This window comes from Gobius niger (genome assembly GCF_951799975.1).
Source record: "Gobius niger genome assembly, chromosome: 1".
NCBI lineage: Eukaryota > Metazoa > Chordata > Actinopteri > Gobiiformes > Gobiidae > Gobius > Gobius niger.
The window spans coordinates 71,930,776-71,946,311 of record NC_136852.1 but is presented as its reverse complement, the minus strand read 5'-3'; the positions used below and the strand labels follow the sequence as shown (position 1 = coordinate 71,946,311).

General features: G+C 45.5%; 1 protein-coding gene across 1 annotated transcript in view; it reads left to right on the top strand.

The window, feature by feature from the left end:
- Nucleotides 1–15,536, top strand: part of LOC306977669 (intermembrane lipid transfer protein VPS13A-like) — a gene marked incomplete at both ends in the record, with an annotated part of 217,487 nt that overhangs the window by 12,159 nt on the left and 189,792 nt on the right. The window contains 19 exons of the mRNA XM_079576074.1: nt 135–271; nt 353–485; nt 2,478–2,595; nt 2,683–2,827; nt 4,562–4,646; nt 4,688–4,887; nt 5,580–5,736; nt 5,805–5,884; nt 8,875–8,934; nt 9,009–9,237; nt 9,313–9,429; nt 9,942–10,045; nt 10,122–10,289; nt 11,542–11,846; nt 11,950–12,097; nt 13,292–13,460; nt 13,620–13,744; nt 13,853–14,022; nt 14,955–15,208. Of these exons, the coding sequence (XP_079432200.1) occupies nt 135–271; nt 353–485; nt 2,478–2,595; nt 2,683–2,827; nt 4,562–4,646; nt 4,688–4,887; nt 5,580–5,736; nt 5,805–5,884; nt 8,875–8,934; nt 9,009–9,237; nt 9,313–9,429; nt 9,942–10,045; nt 10,122–10,289; nt 11,542–11,846; nt 11,950–12,097; nt 13,292–13,460; nt 13,620–13,744; nt 13,853–14,022; nt 14,955–15,208 (2,904 nt within the window). The remainder of the gene's footprint in view (nt 1–134; nt 272–352; nt 486–2,477; nt 2,596–2,682; nt 2,828–4,561; nt 4,647–4,687; nt 4,888–5,579; nt 5,737–5,804; nt 5,885–8,874; nt 8,935–9,008; nt 9,238–9,312; nt 9,430–9,941; nt 10,046–10,121; nt 10,290–11,541; nt 11,847–11,949; nt 12,098–13,291; nt 13,461–13,619; nt 13,745–13,852; nt 14,023–14,954; nt 15,209–15,536) is intronic.

The following is a 15,536-nucleotide window of genomic DNA, read 5'->3' as shown; positions in this document are numbered from 1 at the left end:
GTGTTTACGTATCTGTGATTCAAAGTCCGAACAATGATTTTATTTGTATCACTGACCTGTTTTTCAAATGTCTTTTTTTGTATATCTAATATCCTGTAAAACATGTGACTTTAACGCTGTCGTACGTCCTGCAGGTCTGATGTATGTGATCGAGACCCAGAAGACCCTGGACCTGAAGGTCAACCTGATGCCCTCCTACGTCATCATCCCACAGACGGGTTACTATGACAGCACTCAGAACATCCTGCTGCTGGACCTGGGTCACTTCCAGGTGTGGCGGTGCTCTTTAATTACCTGTTTATTCACCTGTCTGAGGGGACATGTGGATGAAACGTGTTTGATGTTGTGCTAGATGTCCAGTCAGAGCAGGAAAGACCTGCCCCAGCTGTCCGTCACCTGCAGCGACATCAGAGACATCATCTCCAGAGCCTACGAGAGCTTCGACATCCAGCTCAGTAACCTGCAGCTCCTCTACAGCAGACCAGGTACAGCTCTACAGGAGAGACTGTCAGACTTCAATATACAGTGTGTTCCACATGACACATTCACCCAAGGTACTTCAACAAATATGGAGAAATTATCAAAATGTGGGTTTTTACATAATAATTTACCACAAAACTACTGATGAGAGCGAATCCCCCTACACCTTTACTGTAAGTTTGATATAGGAACTTTATTGGGGTTTTGGACTTTTGCCCAATTACCTCCGGTAGTTCCTTAATAAAACGTTTAAAGCATGCGGGAATTCACGTACTTCAAGGGGCAGTAGGTCGGGAGATGTCCACTACAAATTCATGACCTATGAACAAACAGTAAAGGTCAGCACAAACTGCACGGCTTTTCTAGTCGCAAACGATTTTATATAGAATGGGGAGTCCACACTACACGACTGGATTCAGTGCGATTTTCGAACGTCTGGGGGTTCACATTTAACAACTGAGAATCGTAAGAGTGAACTCACTACACGATTCTGACAAACAGCTGATGTTTTATAACACAGCGCGTCTGTCCTCTCTACGGCTTCGAAAACTGACCCCAAATCCGCAAAGACAGGCCTGTGTTTGAGAGTGTGGGATAACGTGTGTGTCCCGATTGGTCAACGGTGTCAACAATGTCACAACACCGCAGCGCTAGCTTACTGCTACTACGAAGCTTCAACTTGGCTATAGTTCTCTTTCAACATTCGTTTCGGTATCTCACTATGGGAACGCTCTCACGCTGTTTCCCCCAGAAGCCCAATTACATTACGCCAGTCTGCTGACTGGCTGTCAGACGTGACGTCGCTCAGCAGAGGAGGAGGGACTTCCTCCTACTATAAGAGCGTCATAGCACGTCATAACATTAGTCTAAAACCTCTTCTCGCTCCCAGAGGCTTCTCTCAGACGGTGAGTGGTAAACGGGATAGCATATTGTTCATAGGAAGAGCTAATCACTCTGACGCCGAACGCTACCTATTACCGCGTCGCCATTTGTGAGTTTTTTGTGTGTAGCAAGTCTGTCCCCAAACAGGTGCTATTTTAGCCGCTAGTCGCAATACTAGTTGCTTGCTTCAAATTAGCGAGAGATCACGGCACTACGCTTCTTCCTCACCATGGAAAAAGACGTGCTGCCACCAAAGCCGTGCAAATGTGGGAATAAAATTTCTGTGGCAGACAACCATGCTGTTGACACTTCATGCTGGCCGATCCGATCCGATACAGTGTTTTTCTATAACAAAACAAACAAGTCATACAATACATATCATTATATATTATATATTATATATTTTAGGCTATATATTAGTCTATTACAGTCTTTTCTATAAATATTCAATAAGTTCTGGATTTAGCTGTGAATGTTTAATTAGAAGGTTGGGTAATACAAAGGCTAAAATGGGGATTTATCATCCATCCATACATTTTCTTCACATTGCACCAGCCCCTATGGCTCCTCCTGCAAGTGATGGGTCCACAGAAGGACGGCCTCATGGTTCTAACAGGGCCTGTTGGTCTCTCATAAGGGGCTTCTGAACCGGGCTTTGTCTGACACGTCACCCAGGACCTGTTTGCCCTGAGACAACAGAGCTCCAGGATCATTCGGGCGCTCAATCCCCTCCACCACGTTAAGGTGGCGACTCCACGAGGCGGCTAATTATTATGCAGAATTATAAAGAGCGCGCACCTATGAGAACGCTGTCATCTCCGCTGTTAAGACTCGATTCTTTCTGGCTCTTCTGTAAAAGCGAATGACAGCACTGCAAAAGGAACCAAGGACATTTCTCTGCCAGTGTTTGAGTTTTAGCAGCTGCGGAGAGTCCTCAGTGTGGATCCAGTCATCAAATCCAACCCGATACTCTCAGAATGCCCGGATCTGCTCCTCACATCATCAGCTCAGCCTCTCATCAATATCCCAGACATGTTCCTAGTCAGCTGCTGTGTGTTTCTGTAGTTCTATACTTTTCAGTGAATGATGTCAAATCCAGTGCTTTTCGTTGACAGAGGAAGACTGGAAAAAGGCTCGTAAGCAGAAGGAGTCGCCCTTCCACATTCTGGAGCCCGTGGACCTGCAGGTGGTGTTCAGCCGCTCCATGGTGGTCAAAGACTGCCACATGGCCAAGTACGTCTCCAAAAAACGTGATGCTACTTCAAATAGCGAAACCTTCTGACTGCTCTCACCACCTCTGTCTGCATTTCACCTGCCCAGGTATAAGATGTGGGGAACGCTGCCGCTGCTGTCTCTGCGGATCTCCGACGACAAACTGCGCAGCGTCCTGGAGCTGGTGGACAGTATCCCTCTGCCCGAGAGTCGCCCTCCTGCCCCAACCAACCCTCACCAGGGCTCCATCAGGGTACAGACAGACACAGACACCTTCATGACATTAAAAAGCATGAAATTGGACTAAAATTGGTATTAAATAAAATGTTGGTTTGCGAGGTTTGAAATCAAATCGAATCTTAAATCGATCACATTTTTTGGGGGAGGAAAATTGTCCAGCTCTAGTTCGGTTTTACCCGAATCTAAAAGCTTCTCGACTGCAGAGCAACAGAGTAACACCTCATTTGAAAGCTTGCCTTTTTGTGGCATTTTCTTTTTGTTTTTCATTGCTTTTTTGTCGTGTTTTTGTCACTTTTGTTTGTTTGTCACTCTTTTATTTTTTTAAGCTTTTACATTTGGGTATTGCCAATCTGGAGTAAAAGGTGCTCAGTTTAGGTGGGGGTTAAGAGGTTAACAAACACTACAGTTAAAGGATCTGTATCCCGCTATTTTAGCCATTCCAAAGTAAAGTATAGGCATTTATATGATATATTGTACCTCTACCACTATGGAGCACTAATGTTTGTGATAAATATAAGTATATTTTGGAGGTATTTCTATAACCCAGAAGACATGACGCTTGGATTCAGTGAACTCCACAACCTCACTCCGCTTATGTACCTTTTGCAGTAGTAGAAATATAAATACCACAGCAAAAAGTTACTTCACAGTGCAGTTATAAGGAGTTGACATCTGCAACACAGCCTCATAAATGGCTAACACACAAGCTAACACGCACGCTAACACACGCTAACACTCGTTTTGAATGACTCACCACTCTGTCCGGGCGAGTGGCCTCTTCTTTAGGAAGGTTGAATAAAGTCCTTGTGGCCAAAAACGCGTATTTCTCCGTGACATTATCGCTAGGTAAGAAAAAAGAACAGGCGTGTCCAGAGTAGGTTAGAAAGAGCTCCATCTTTACAGCTTTCAGTGCAAACATGACATCTGTTCAGACACTCAGGGGAGGCGTTTGTTTTCACTGCAGGGTATTGCATGATATAGGCCAGGGGTAGGCAACGTCAGGCCCGGGGGCCAAACCTGGCCCTCCAGCACAGAACCTCTGGCCCCCCAGATGATTTTGAGAAATATTATTGTGCAAATCAGAGATCAAATACCTGTTAAAATTGTCTAAAAATGCGACAAATAGTGTCAGTAATTTAATGTCCTGTCAGAACTTCCCATGTTAAACAGTGATTCTCTCCTGGTGGGTCGAGACCCAAAAGTGGGTCACGGAACCATTTTCAGTGGGTCGCGAGTCTATAGGGAACTTAAATTCAATATTTTCCATCTGAAATTGCATGGAAACACTAACTGTGCCTTCAGTTTCAGTCTTAATGGGAAATCTACTGCTTGTCCAACAAAATCTTGTGTGGAAAATACAATATTTTATACAATATATGGCCCTGCCACCTGAGAACTGATGTAAAACATTGGCATTTGCTGAAAATAGTTCTTTACTTTAGGCTACAATGTTGAGGTTCGGCCCTTGGGTGTTTTGGGAATGATGAAAATCGGCCTCCACGATGCAAACTTGTCGACCCCTGATATAGGCCCTTTAAAGTTAAATCTTCCTGTCTCTCTGCCAATTTACTTCTGACACGTTTGTTGGAGGAAATAGTCAAACACTGTGTTGGAATCGGGTGACACTTTACCTGAACACTTGCACGATACAGCTATGGCATTTAAGAGGAGAATAAAAATATTGTCCCACATGCTTTCCTGTCTCCACCATTTTGTCTCACATCCTCTCTCTCTCTCCTCTGTTCAGCCAAAGTCCTTCACCCCTCGTCTCTCTCAGAAGAGACCGCTGAGCCTGGCCAACCAGCGCAACTCGCTCATATTCGAGTCACTGGGTGAGTTACAGAGTTACTTTTCTTTACAGCCCGGACTGTAGGAATCATGTGGAACTGTCTCTCTCTCCCAGGCTCTCAGGAGGATCTGTTCTACGACGCTCCCAGCTCTCCCATCGACGACAAGGCCTTCTTCCCCGATAACCCCCTGCCTCTGCGCTCCATCGACAAAAAGAGACATGTGCTCAAAGACAAGGCCCAGAAGAACATGACCGACTTCTTCTTGAAGTTTGAAATCAGCGAGGTTCGTAAACACTCGCAGTAACTGATGCCTTAGGTAGGGCTGGGCACCGTTAAAGGATATCTGTCTGGTATCTGTAAGAAAGTATTGGAACCGTGAAATAAAATCTTCTATAACTGCCTCTAAAATCCTGCACTGTCACTCAAAAAGTTGTTACTTCGGGTCCGAATTGTGCATAACTTCATTCATATCATATAGAAGGTGCAGTTACACGTATGACCTGAGGTGGCAGTAGTGAGTATAAAATGGCCAACTTGCATCTAGCCCCTTTAAATCTAGTGACTGTTGTTTCAGCTCACCTAAATTATTTTTTCCCCCATTCCTTTCTCAATTTTTCACATTTTTTCCCCCCTATTTTTCCAAAATGTTTCAGATTTTTTTGCCCAAAGTTTGCTCCATTTTTCCAATTTTTTCTGCTAATTTTCCCCCCTTATTTTTGCTTATTTTGTATTACTAATATTTTCCCTATTTCCCCCCATTTTTCCCAATATTTCCCAATTTATTCCCTTTTTTCCTAATTATTCCCCATTCTTCACACATTTCTTTTACATTTTTGCTGAGCCTGATATTGTATTGTATCGTTCAGGTATCGTTAAAGTACTGGTATCGAAAAAAGATCTACTGTTCCCAGCCCTACTCTTAAACTGTATTCTCTAAATGAAACACTTTACACCTGTGTCCTGTTGCTTTTCCAGTTGTCCGTGCAGTTGTGTCGTCTCTGCGAGGGCGAGGAGATCCCCATGCTCCATCTGGACATCGAGGGACTGGGCACTGAGCTGAACATCTGCACCTTTGATATGAAGTCGTCCACTTACCTGCGGGAGATCTGCCTCAAGTGCCCCGAGTACATGGGTCAGCCGAGCAACAGTGGTTCTCTGATCTGTAAAGGAATGTATGAATAAACCAATGTTATATTCTAGATTCTGAAGACAAACAGGTTCAGCTCATAACGACGCTGGACAACGCAGAAGTGGACCTGCTCACCTTGGAATATGTCAAAGTAAGAAAAACTTACGAAACTAGACACTCTATTACACCTTATGTGTGGTTTTGGTAGCTCTGTGATGAACAGAAGTGAAAAGTACATTGGGTGCGGGCGTACATTATATATATATACACTGCTCACAAAAACTTAGGGCACACTCAAAAAACACATCCTAGATGTCAATCAATTTGATTTTTGATGAAAATCTTTATTCATTGTGTAGGGCAATGTGTTGAGAACAAAATAACATAAGAATGATAAATGGAAATCAAATTCTCAGCCCCTGGAGGTCTGGATCCAAAATTATAGTCAAAATCAAAGTGACAAATCAGGTCACTGATTGATCCAAATTCTGTAGAAATTCCTCCAAACGAGTCTGTATCATCCTCAGTAGTGTGTGTGGCCTCCACGTGCCTGAATGCACTCCCTACAACGCCTGGGCATGCTCCTGATGAGACCACGGATGTGGGATCTCCTCCCAGACCTGGATTAGAGCATCAGTCAGCTCCTGGACAGTCTGTGGTGCGACGTGGCGTTGATGGATGGACCGAGACATGATGTCCCAGATGTGCTCTATTGGATCTAAGTCTGGGGAACGGGCAGGCCAGTCCAGAACATCAATACCTTCATCATGCAGGACCTGCTGACACACTCTTGCCACATGTGGCCTGGCATTATCAGGCATCAGAAGGAACCCAGGGCCCACAGCACCAGCATATGGTCTTACAATAGGTCTGAGGATCTTATCCCGGTCCCCAATGCCAGTCAGGGAACCTCTGGCTCGCACATGGAGGGCTGTGCGGCCCTCCAATGAAATGCCTCCCCAGACCATCACTGACCCACCACCAAACCGGTCATGCTGGATGATGTTGCAGCAGCAGAACGTTCTCCAGGGCGTCTCCAGACTCTGTCACGTCTGTCACATGTGCTCAGGGTGAACCTGCTCTCATCCGTGAAGAGCACTGGGCACCATTGGCCAATCTGCCAATCGCTGTGTTCTCGGGCAAATGCCAATCGGGCTGCACCGTGTTGGGCAGTGAGCACCGGCCCAACCTGTGGACGTCGGGCCCTCATACCGCCCTCATGGAGTCGGTTTCTGACCGTTTGAGGACCAACATGCACATTTGTGGCCCTCTGGAGGTCATTTTGTAGGGCTCGGGCAGTGCTTCTCCTGTTTCTCCGTGCACAAATGAGCAGATTGCGGTCCTGCTGCTGGGTTGTTGACCTCGGTCGCCCCCCCCCCAGGTCTCCTGGTGTACTGGCCTGTCTCCTGGTATCTCCTCCATGCTCTGGACACTGCACTGGGAGACACAGCAAACCTTCTTGCCACAGCACGAATGGACGTGCCATTTTGGATGAGCATAACTCCCTAAGCGACTTCTGCGAGTTGTAGATGCTCCTCATGATACCTCTAGTGGTGAGAACACTGGACAAATGCAAAAGTGTTCCAATAATACGGTACAAAGGATGAAGACAGGGAAATGGTCTGTGGTCACCACCTGCAAAACCATTCCTCTTTTGGAGTGATCTTGCTAATTGCCGCTCATTTCCACCTGTGTCTGTTTAATTTCCACAACACCAAGTGAAACTGATTCACAATAAGCGTGGCTTCCTAACTGGACAGTCTGATATCCCAGAAATTTAAGAAATGTTATGAATATCAATTAAATTATTAAATTATTATGCTTTTTTCAATCACATAGCACCAGTCTATATCACACTACAATGATGACCAAACCTTCTGCTGGTCTGTAAATGCAGTAAATTAGAATAACTGCCTTGTATAAAATTGCTCTCTCAAAATGGCTGTAGTGAATGTCTTGAAATAGGCCTCTGTCTCTTTAAGAACCTCTGAGCCTTTCCGACACGCCCCCTCCACACGCTGTCTGTGGCATCAGTGGGGAGGGGGTTCTGCTGAGGAGCAGTGGTTGGTTACTCGGCTGGTGACGAAAGCTCGGAGGCGTCTCCAGGAGGTGGGGGCGTTCCTAGGAGGACTCAGGCAAACCTATCCCTAAAATGGCCGCCATCAGAGTTTTTACAGATTACTCAAAAATATGTGAATGTGCCAAGGCAACACTTCAGGCATGTTTTTAATGAGGGAATGACATAATAACATGATGTAAAGCTTGAAAAAGTCAATTTTGTATAATACCCCCCCTTTAAAGCAGGTACAATTTTCTTTATACAAATCTAGTTCTAAGAATTTTAGATGTGACAGAGGCACTAAAGAGTTCAATTGTAAAAGTCTTTGTAGTTTGTTCCATTTGTGGCCAGCATAATAAGAAAAGCCTCTTTTTCCTGTGTCACTCTTTACGAGTCAATTTTTCAGAACTAAACAGTCATGTGACCTCGTGTTGTATCGACTTGAGCTGTAGTTTAGTTCACATGCGAGATAATGCTGTTGAAAATGGACTTGAAACTGAGATATTTAAACATTTGCCTCTTCCCATAACGTCAGTGTCCGTCCAGAGAGGAGAGAGGAGTTAATATGAAAGGACAGTGTTTCATAAAACATGCAATATCTCAGTTCCTAGAAACAAATCAGTGATTTTGATCAAAACTAGCCTCTGTTTGGCTTAGATTTCTCAGGAACCCAGGCACGTAGAATTAAACTGTTTTTAAAACTTTTTACCCATGGAGAGCTTAGAGTCTCCTTTAGAGTCCCTTTCAAACGAGCCACAGCATGTGTCGATAGGTATAACACTGAATATGCTGTGGTATCATGAAGAATGGTCTGGATTGTTGGCACTCTAAAGCTAAATCCCCAAAACAGCGCGGCCTCAATGTGTTAACCCCCACCTTAACCGAAGCTAAGACCTACAGATCTGATCTAAGCTTCTTCCTTGTTAGGATTGATGAAAAACGGCGCAAAATTAAATTAAAACATGACAAATGTGGCAAAAACATGCAACAAAGCAATGACAACATGATAAAAACTGAAATGAAATAAAGGCTTGTACTAATTCAGCCAATACAATATAATGATGTTCCTTCTTGTGTTTTAGGCTGATAAAAACGGGCCTGAGTTCAAGACGAAGCACAACAACACGGAGCAGCTCATCAAGGTGAGCTGCACTTCACACATCTGCCAGAGGTGGGCAGTGTAGCTTCATGTTGTATAACGTGGTCGTGCCGTCAGGTGGAGTTCTCTTCCCTGGACGTGCATCTCCACACCGAGGCGCTCCTCAACACCATGAACTTCCTGGACAACCTGCTCCCCACAAACACCTCCAGCAAGAACAAGGATCCGGGCCCCGAGGAGCTGCCCACCATCCCAGAGGAGGACAAGAGCGACGGGGAGAAGGAGGAGAAGGAGGAGAAAGAGGAGAAGGAGGAGAAGGAGGAGAAGGAGGAGGGGAAGAGAGCAAGTACGGCCAAACCCTTTGGAGCACATTTTATAATAATGGTTTAAACATTGTCTCTAATATTGTTTTTTTTTGTAGGTGTCAAGAATCGCAAGTTTGCCAAGGTGGTTAACCTGCACATCCGAGCCGACCTGCGCTGCCTCAAAGTGTTCATCCGAGAAGAGAAAGCCAGGATTGCAGAAATCAGATTTGAAGGTATTTCTCTATCTACTTTTATCAGGGTAGTTGATGGAACGGTGCACAGGGTTTTTGCTGCATTTTTTGTCGCTTTTATGTAGCTTTTTCATCACTTTTTTGTATTAAATTTAAAAGGGACAGTGCATTTACAAAGAGTGCAATATACTTGAAATGCAGGATTACAGCTAAAGCTGATTTCCATCCTCTGTCCAAAACCGGACCAGGCCCAGCTACAGCACACACCACTAACTCACACAGTCCTATACCCCTCTAAAACAGCCACTTCCAACCTGCTTCCCCCTACCCACACACTCTCCGCCCGCACCCACCCGCATTCCCATACCCACACACTCTCCGCCTGCACCCGCTCACATTCCCATACCCACCCGCTCACATTCCCATTCCCACCCGCTCATATTCCCATACCCACACACTTTCATTCTCGGCCTGGACGCCTCATCTGTCTCGTCTCAATGCACTGGCCCAGGCTGCGTCTGCAGAAGCTCTCATGCCGTCCCTGTCGTCTGCAGGTCTGGTCTCTGAGGTCCTGATCAGAAAGAAGGAGGTGGAGGTCCTGGCTCACTTAAAGAACATCATCATCCTCGACTGTGACAAAGACGCGCTGTACAAAAAGGTCGGCCAGTCTCCCAACGACCCGGTGCTGTAAACCATGAAACGGTGTCATTGTTTGTGGTGTGTTTGACTCGCAGGTCGTGTCCATCGCCGATAAGGAGGTGTTTGACTTCCACATGGTGAACTACACGTGTGCCACAGACGGAGACGCCTACCTGGACATGTCTAAGGTGGACACGTCTGTCACGCTCAATGTGGGCTGTATTCAAGTGGTCTTCCTCAACAAGTTCCTCTCCTCTGTCCTGGTGAGTGACGCTTCCTGCCTCGAGCTGTTGTTATACCTTTAATTGATCATGTCATCGCTCCACTTCCAGGCCCAACAGAGCTATAATTTAATAGGATTTAGCTGATTTTAAACATCTGATCACACAGAAATATTACTTTTTTTTTTTCATTCACAATGAAGGTTTATTTATAAAGTATCTTGGGAGAAATGTTGAGTTGTATTATTCTAATTAGGGATTAAAACAGCCTGCTACTACAAGCAGGAAGACCATGCCAAAAACTGTTTTAATCAGCTGACATCATTTCTCATAGTCATTTGTCACTTTGTAATAACTTAGGGCAATTTGATAATTTTGGAGTTCAATTTCTAAACATTGCTGGGCCTTTTCTCCATGAAGCTTAATTCAAGGGCCAAGGTATTATTGGTTAGCTTATTGTTAGCTCATTTATGTGAAATAAATCTAAAAGCTACTTTTTCAAACCTCTTTCATGCAACAAAGTGGAGCCTGTAAACATGAATACTGCCAGTAGCTCTTTGAGAGAAGATTGAGCAGTTGTTTACATAAAGTTTGATTTGATTTGATTAGCATGTGGTGCTATAAGAAAATAGCACATTGTCATTACTGTGATAAATATACAGTATGCTTCTACATAACTGTTTATAAATTAGTTTGGCACAAATTTAGCTTCTTACAGGGTCTTGATTCTCCTCAGTCCATGCTCTATGTAAATACAGATGCCCCTTTGGCAACAGCTTACAAATCTTGCTTCTTTTAATGGAATAGGCCACCGTTTTTATATACTGAGATATGTTCTTACCTAACCTTAGTCGAGTTAATATATCCCCGTCTGGTCTTTGTCCGTGCGCTCTGTAAGGCAAACGGAGCACATACGCAGCCTCTCCCACATGTCACATAGCTCCAAAAAAGCTCACGATAGAAGCTACCAAGCTCTTCCACGTGTTCCCTATTTAAATAAAGTTACGTGAAATGTTTTCAGCTGACCAGTGGACACAGTTTAAAAAGATTAAAAAGTCTTGTTTGTGGTTTCTTTTGCATAGAACTAAACAAAATCCCTAGTTGTTTATGTAGTTTTGTGTGGAATGCTTGGGTGACTGTGTAACATGCAGAGCTGCTCTATAAAAGCTCTCGCCCTCTTCTTTCTAATGCAAAAACTGCAAGTCTCTGCAGTGTTTTGGCCGATGTTTCTTTGGGAGACAATATCGGCCCCTGTTTTTCATCTTTGTCCATTCTCTTTTATTCTCGTCACCAGGACTTCATCGACAACTTGGAGGCGAAGGCGGCCCTGACGGAGGCGACCGTGCAGGCGGCGGAGAAGGCGGCGTTCGGGGTGAAGGAGCTGGCGGAGAGGAGCACGCGGATCTCCCTGCGCGTAAACTTCAACGCCCCGGTCATTTTCCTCCCGCAGTCGTCGACCTCCACCAACGTCATCGTGGCCGACCTGGGCCAGCTGTCCGTCAAAAACAGCTTCGCCACGCAGCCCTTCGAATCCGACGCCACGATCCCGCCCGTGGTGGACATCATGAGGGTGAAGCTGACGGACCTCAGGATGTACAGGTGGGTCAGCGCTTTGGGGACCTGTTTTAGATCATTGTAGCATCTTCTGACCTACAGAAGTGCAAGACGACTCTTTACAATGGAATTCTCTTGTATTTTCCAGAACTACCTACAAAAATGACAAGTTCCAAGGAGAGACGCAGCTGTTGATGCCGGTCAGCCTGGATTTAGAGATCCAGAGAAACTTGTCCTCGAACTGGTACCGCAGCATCCCCGACATCGAGATTACAGCCCACCTCAAGCCTATGAGCGTACGTGGACTTCTACATGGTCATGAAATAGAGTTATTAACCTCTTAACTCCCACCTGAACATGTTTTCTCCTGTTCTCCAAATTCTCCGAATCTAAAAGCTTCTTCAAAATGGCGACAAAAAAACGTGAAGAAAGTGAGGATGTAAATTGACAAAAATGACAAAAATCCAGCAAAAAAAATAAAAAAATCCAGCAAAAAAGTGACAAAAATCCAGCAAAAAATTGCAAACATCCAGCAAAAAATGACAAAAATCCAGCAAAAAATCCAGCAAAAATCCAGCAAAAAAAAAAAGACAAAAATCCAGCAAAAAAGGTGACAAAAAATCAGCAAAAAAAGACAAGAATCCAGCAAAAAATATATATAAAAAAAAAAAAGAAAAAAAAAAAAGAAAAAAAAATCCAGCAAAAAAAAAGACCAAAATCCAGCAAAAAATGAAAAAAAAAATCCAGCAAAAAAGTCATGTCAACTTGTGCCTTACAAATTTCTTTTATCAGTTATTCCTTAAAGGGACTATACAGAGTTTAAAAATGTTAAAATAGTGTATTTTTCTCCCCCTACATGTTCCAGCCATGTCCTAATGTGTAGAATGAGCTCAGACCTGTTCACCACAACTGCCTCTAAAATCCTGCACTGTCACTCAGAAAGGTTTTAATTCGGGTCCGAAGTGCCGTCATGCACGAGCTTGATATAGAAGGTGCAGTAACACGAATGACCTGAGATGGCAGTAGTGAGTATAAAATAGCAAACTTGCATCTAGCCCCTTTAACAGCATTTCATAAACTAAAACACACAAACACTTGGCCACTCTAGCAGCGGACAATGTCCTTTTATTCCTTTAGATATTTCGATCATAGTTTCTGACAGAGCCTTGATTAGTTGCCGTTAGCATTAGCATGCTCCTGTTAGCTTTAGCATGCTTTTTTGTCACTTTTGATTGATCAAAAAGATGTTTCCGGAGGTAAAAATAACTCAGCGACAGAAGTCTCCAGATTCTAAGCTTCAAAATGACACACAGCAGGCCCATGGTGAACGTTGTGTTTTTAAAGCTGTGAGAACTTTTCAGTGTCAGATATCTGTAGCCGATTCCCAATATCGTATTTTTTTTCAATATCAGCTCCGATGGCCGATACCAGTAGGATTTAAGTTACTCTGAACAGTTGCATTACGCTGTTTTTACTTGTCTTCCTTATAGCTGTTCTTGAGCCAGGACGACTTGATTATGGTGTTGAGGACACTGAATGAAAACCTGTCGGAGAATTCGGGGGCCACGGCGCCCCCAGGACCTCCGCCCTCATCCGAGCCCTCGTCCGAGCCCTCGTCCGTGTCTTCCAACAAGGACTCCACCTCTTTACCCAACACCAGTGAGTCCTCTGCACTTCTGCTCTTTATTACAGGCAAGGGGCTCGTCTCCAAACCCCCAAACCCGCTCTTGTTCTGGGCGTACAACTCTCATCCCTGAATCCTGATAGTGAAATATGTAAATCCTTCTGCAATACTAAAGTTGAATGTTTTTGTTGCAGATAACACGGTGGTGACTGCGGCGGTGGTCGAGGCAGACACGCGCACAAGTCTGAAGACCACCCTGAAACTAGACTTCAAGTTTGACTCCATGACGCTCATCCTGTTTAGTCCAAATGGGAATGAGGTAACGCACACTTAACACAGAATGAAGAAAGTTAGACATTCTTCTGCTCTAGAATGTGTAACCGCGCGATAACAGATCGTTCAGCCTCGTTGTGACGTTCTTGCCCAGGCCCAGCTCCTGGACTCCCACGATGAGCTGCTGAAGTTGGCGGAGTTCACTCTGGGCACCGTCTCCACCTCTGTGCAGATGTTCTCCGACGACTCCATGAAGGCCTTTTTACTACTGGCAGCTTGTTTTCTGGACGACAAAAGACCCAAGATAAAGATGGTCACGTCAAGGTACTTAGATTTAGGATCACGCCCCCTCAGACTAACACCACGCCCCCAAGGGCTAACACCACGCCCCCTCAGACTAACACCACGCCCCCTCAGACTAACACCACGCCCCTCAGACTAACACCACGCCCCTCAGACTAACACCACGCCCCTTCTGACTAACACCACGCCCCCTCAGACTAACACCACGCCCCTTCTGACTAACACCACGCCCCTCAGACTAACACCACGCCCCTCAGACTAACACCACGCCCCTTCTGACTAACACCACGCCCCTTCTGACTAACACCACACCTCCTCTGACTAACACCACGCCCCCTCAGACTAACATCACGCCCCCTCAGACTAACACCACGCCCCCTCAGACTAACACCACGCCCCCTCAGACTAACACCACGCCCCTCAGACTAACACCACGCCCCCTCAGACTAACACCACGCCCCTTCTGACTAACACCACGCCCCTTCTGACTAACACCACGCCCCTTCTGACTAACACCACGCCCCCTCAGACTAACACCACGCCCCCTCAGACTAACACCACGCCCCCTCAGACTAACACCACGCCCCCTCAGGCTAACACCACGCCCCCTCAGGCTAACACCACGCCCCTCTGACTAACACCACGCCCCCTCGGACAAACACCACGCCCCCTCAGACTAACACCACGCCCCCTCAGACTAACACCACGCCCCCTCAGACTAACACCACGCCCCCTCAGACTAACACCACGCCCCCTCAGACTAACACCACGCCCCTTCTGACTAACACCACGCCTCCTCTGACTAACACCACGCCCCCTCGGACTAACACCACGCCCCCTCGGACTAACACCACGCCCCCTCGGACTAACACCACGCCCCCTCTGACTAACACCACGCCCCCTCAGACTAACACCACGCCCCCTCAGACTAACTAACCCTCTTGTAACCGCAGGATGATGGCGCTGCGCCCCGGAGCAGAGCAGAACATGATGGTGGAGGTGAAGTACCACCAGGACCACGATGGGACCGTTTTGGACATGCTGGTGCAGGACATCTACCTGTGTGCCAGCATGGAGTTCCTGCTCACCGTGGCCAACATCTTCCTGACCGCCTCACAGCAGGGCTTCGAACAGGCGGCGCCCAACAAGAGCAGCGCCGGAGTGGACAAGAAGAACTCCAACAACTCCATGGCTTCCAAAGAGTCCAGTGAGTCGGCAAATTCACCAAGACTTGAGACATCTCTAAAGGATACACTGAAGATTAATCTTTCCTTTCTCAATATTTCTATTTTATCATACAACTTAATCAATTCACAGATAAACGGACAAAATCTAACTTTTTTTTATTGTTCAAAGAATATGAAAGATAACAGCATTTTTTTTCACTCAGTGAGTGGTCGTGTGAAGCCATTTACAGTGAAACAACTGAGTTTGATATTTTTAAATCAGAATGAAAAAAAAAAAGTACTAAAATGACCCTGATACAAAGTTTATGATGAAGAGGAATGGGCCGCTTTGCCATTAGATTATATACA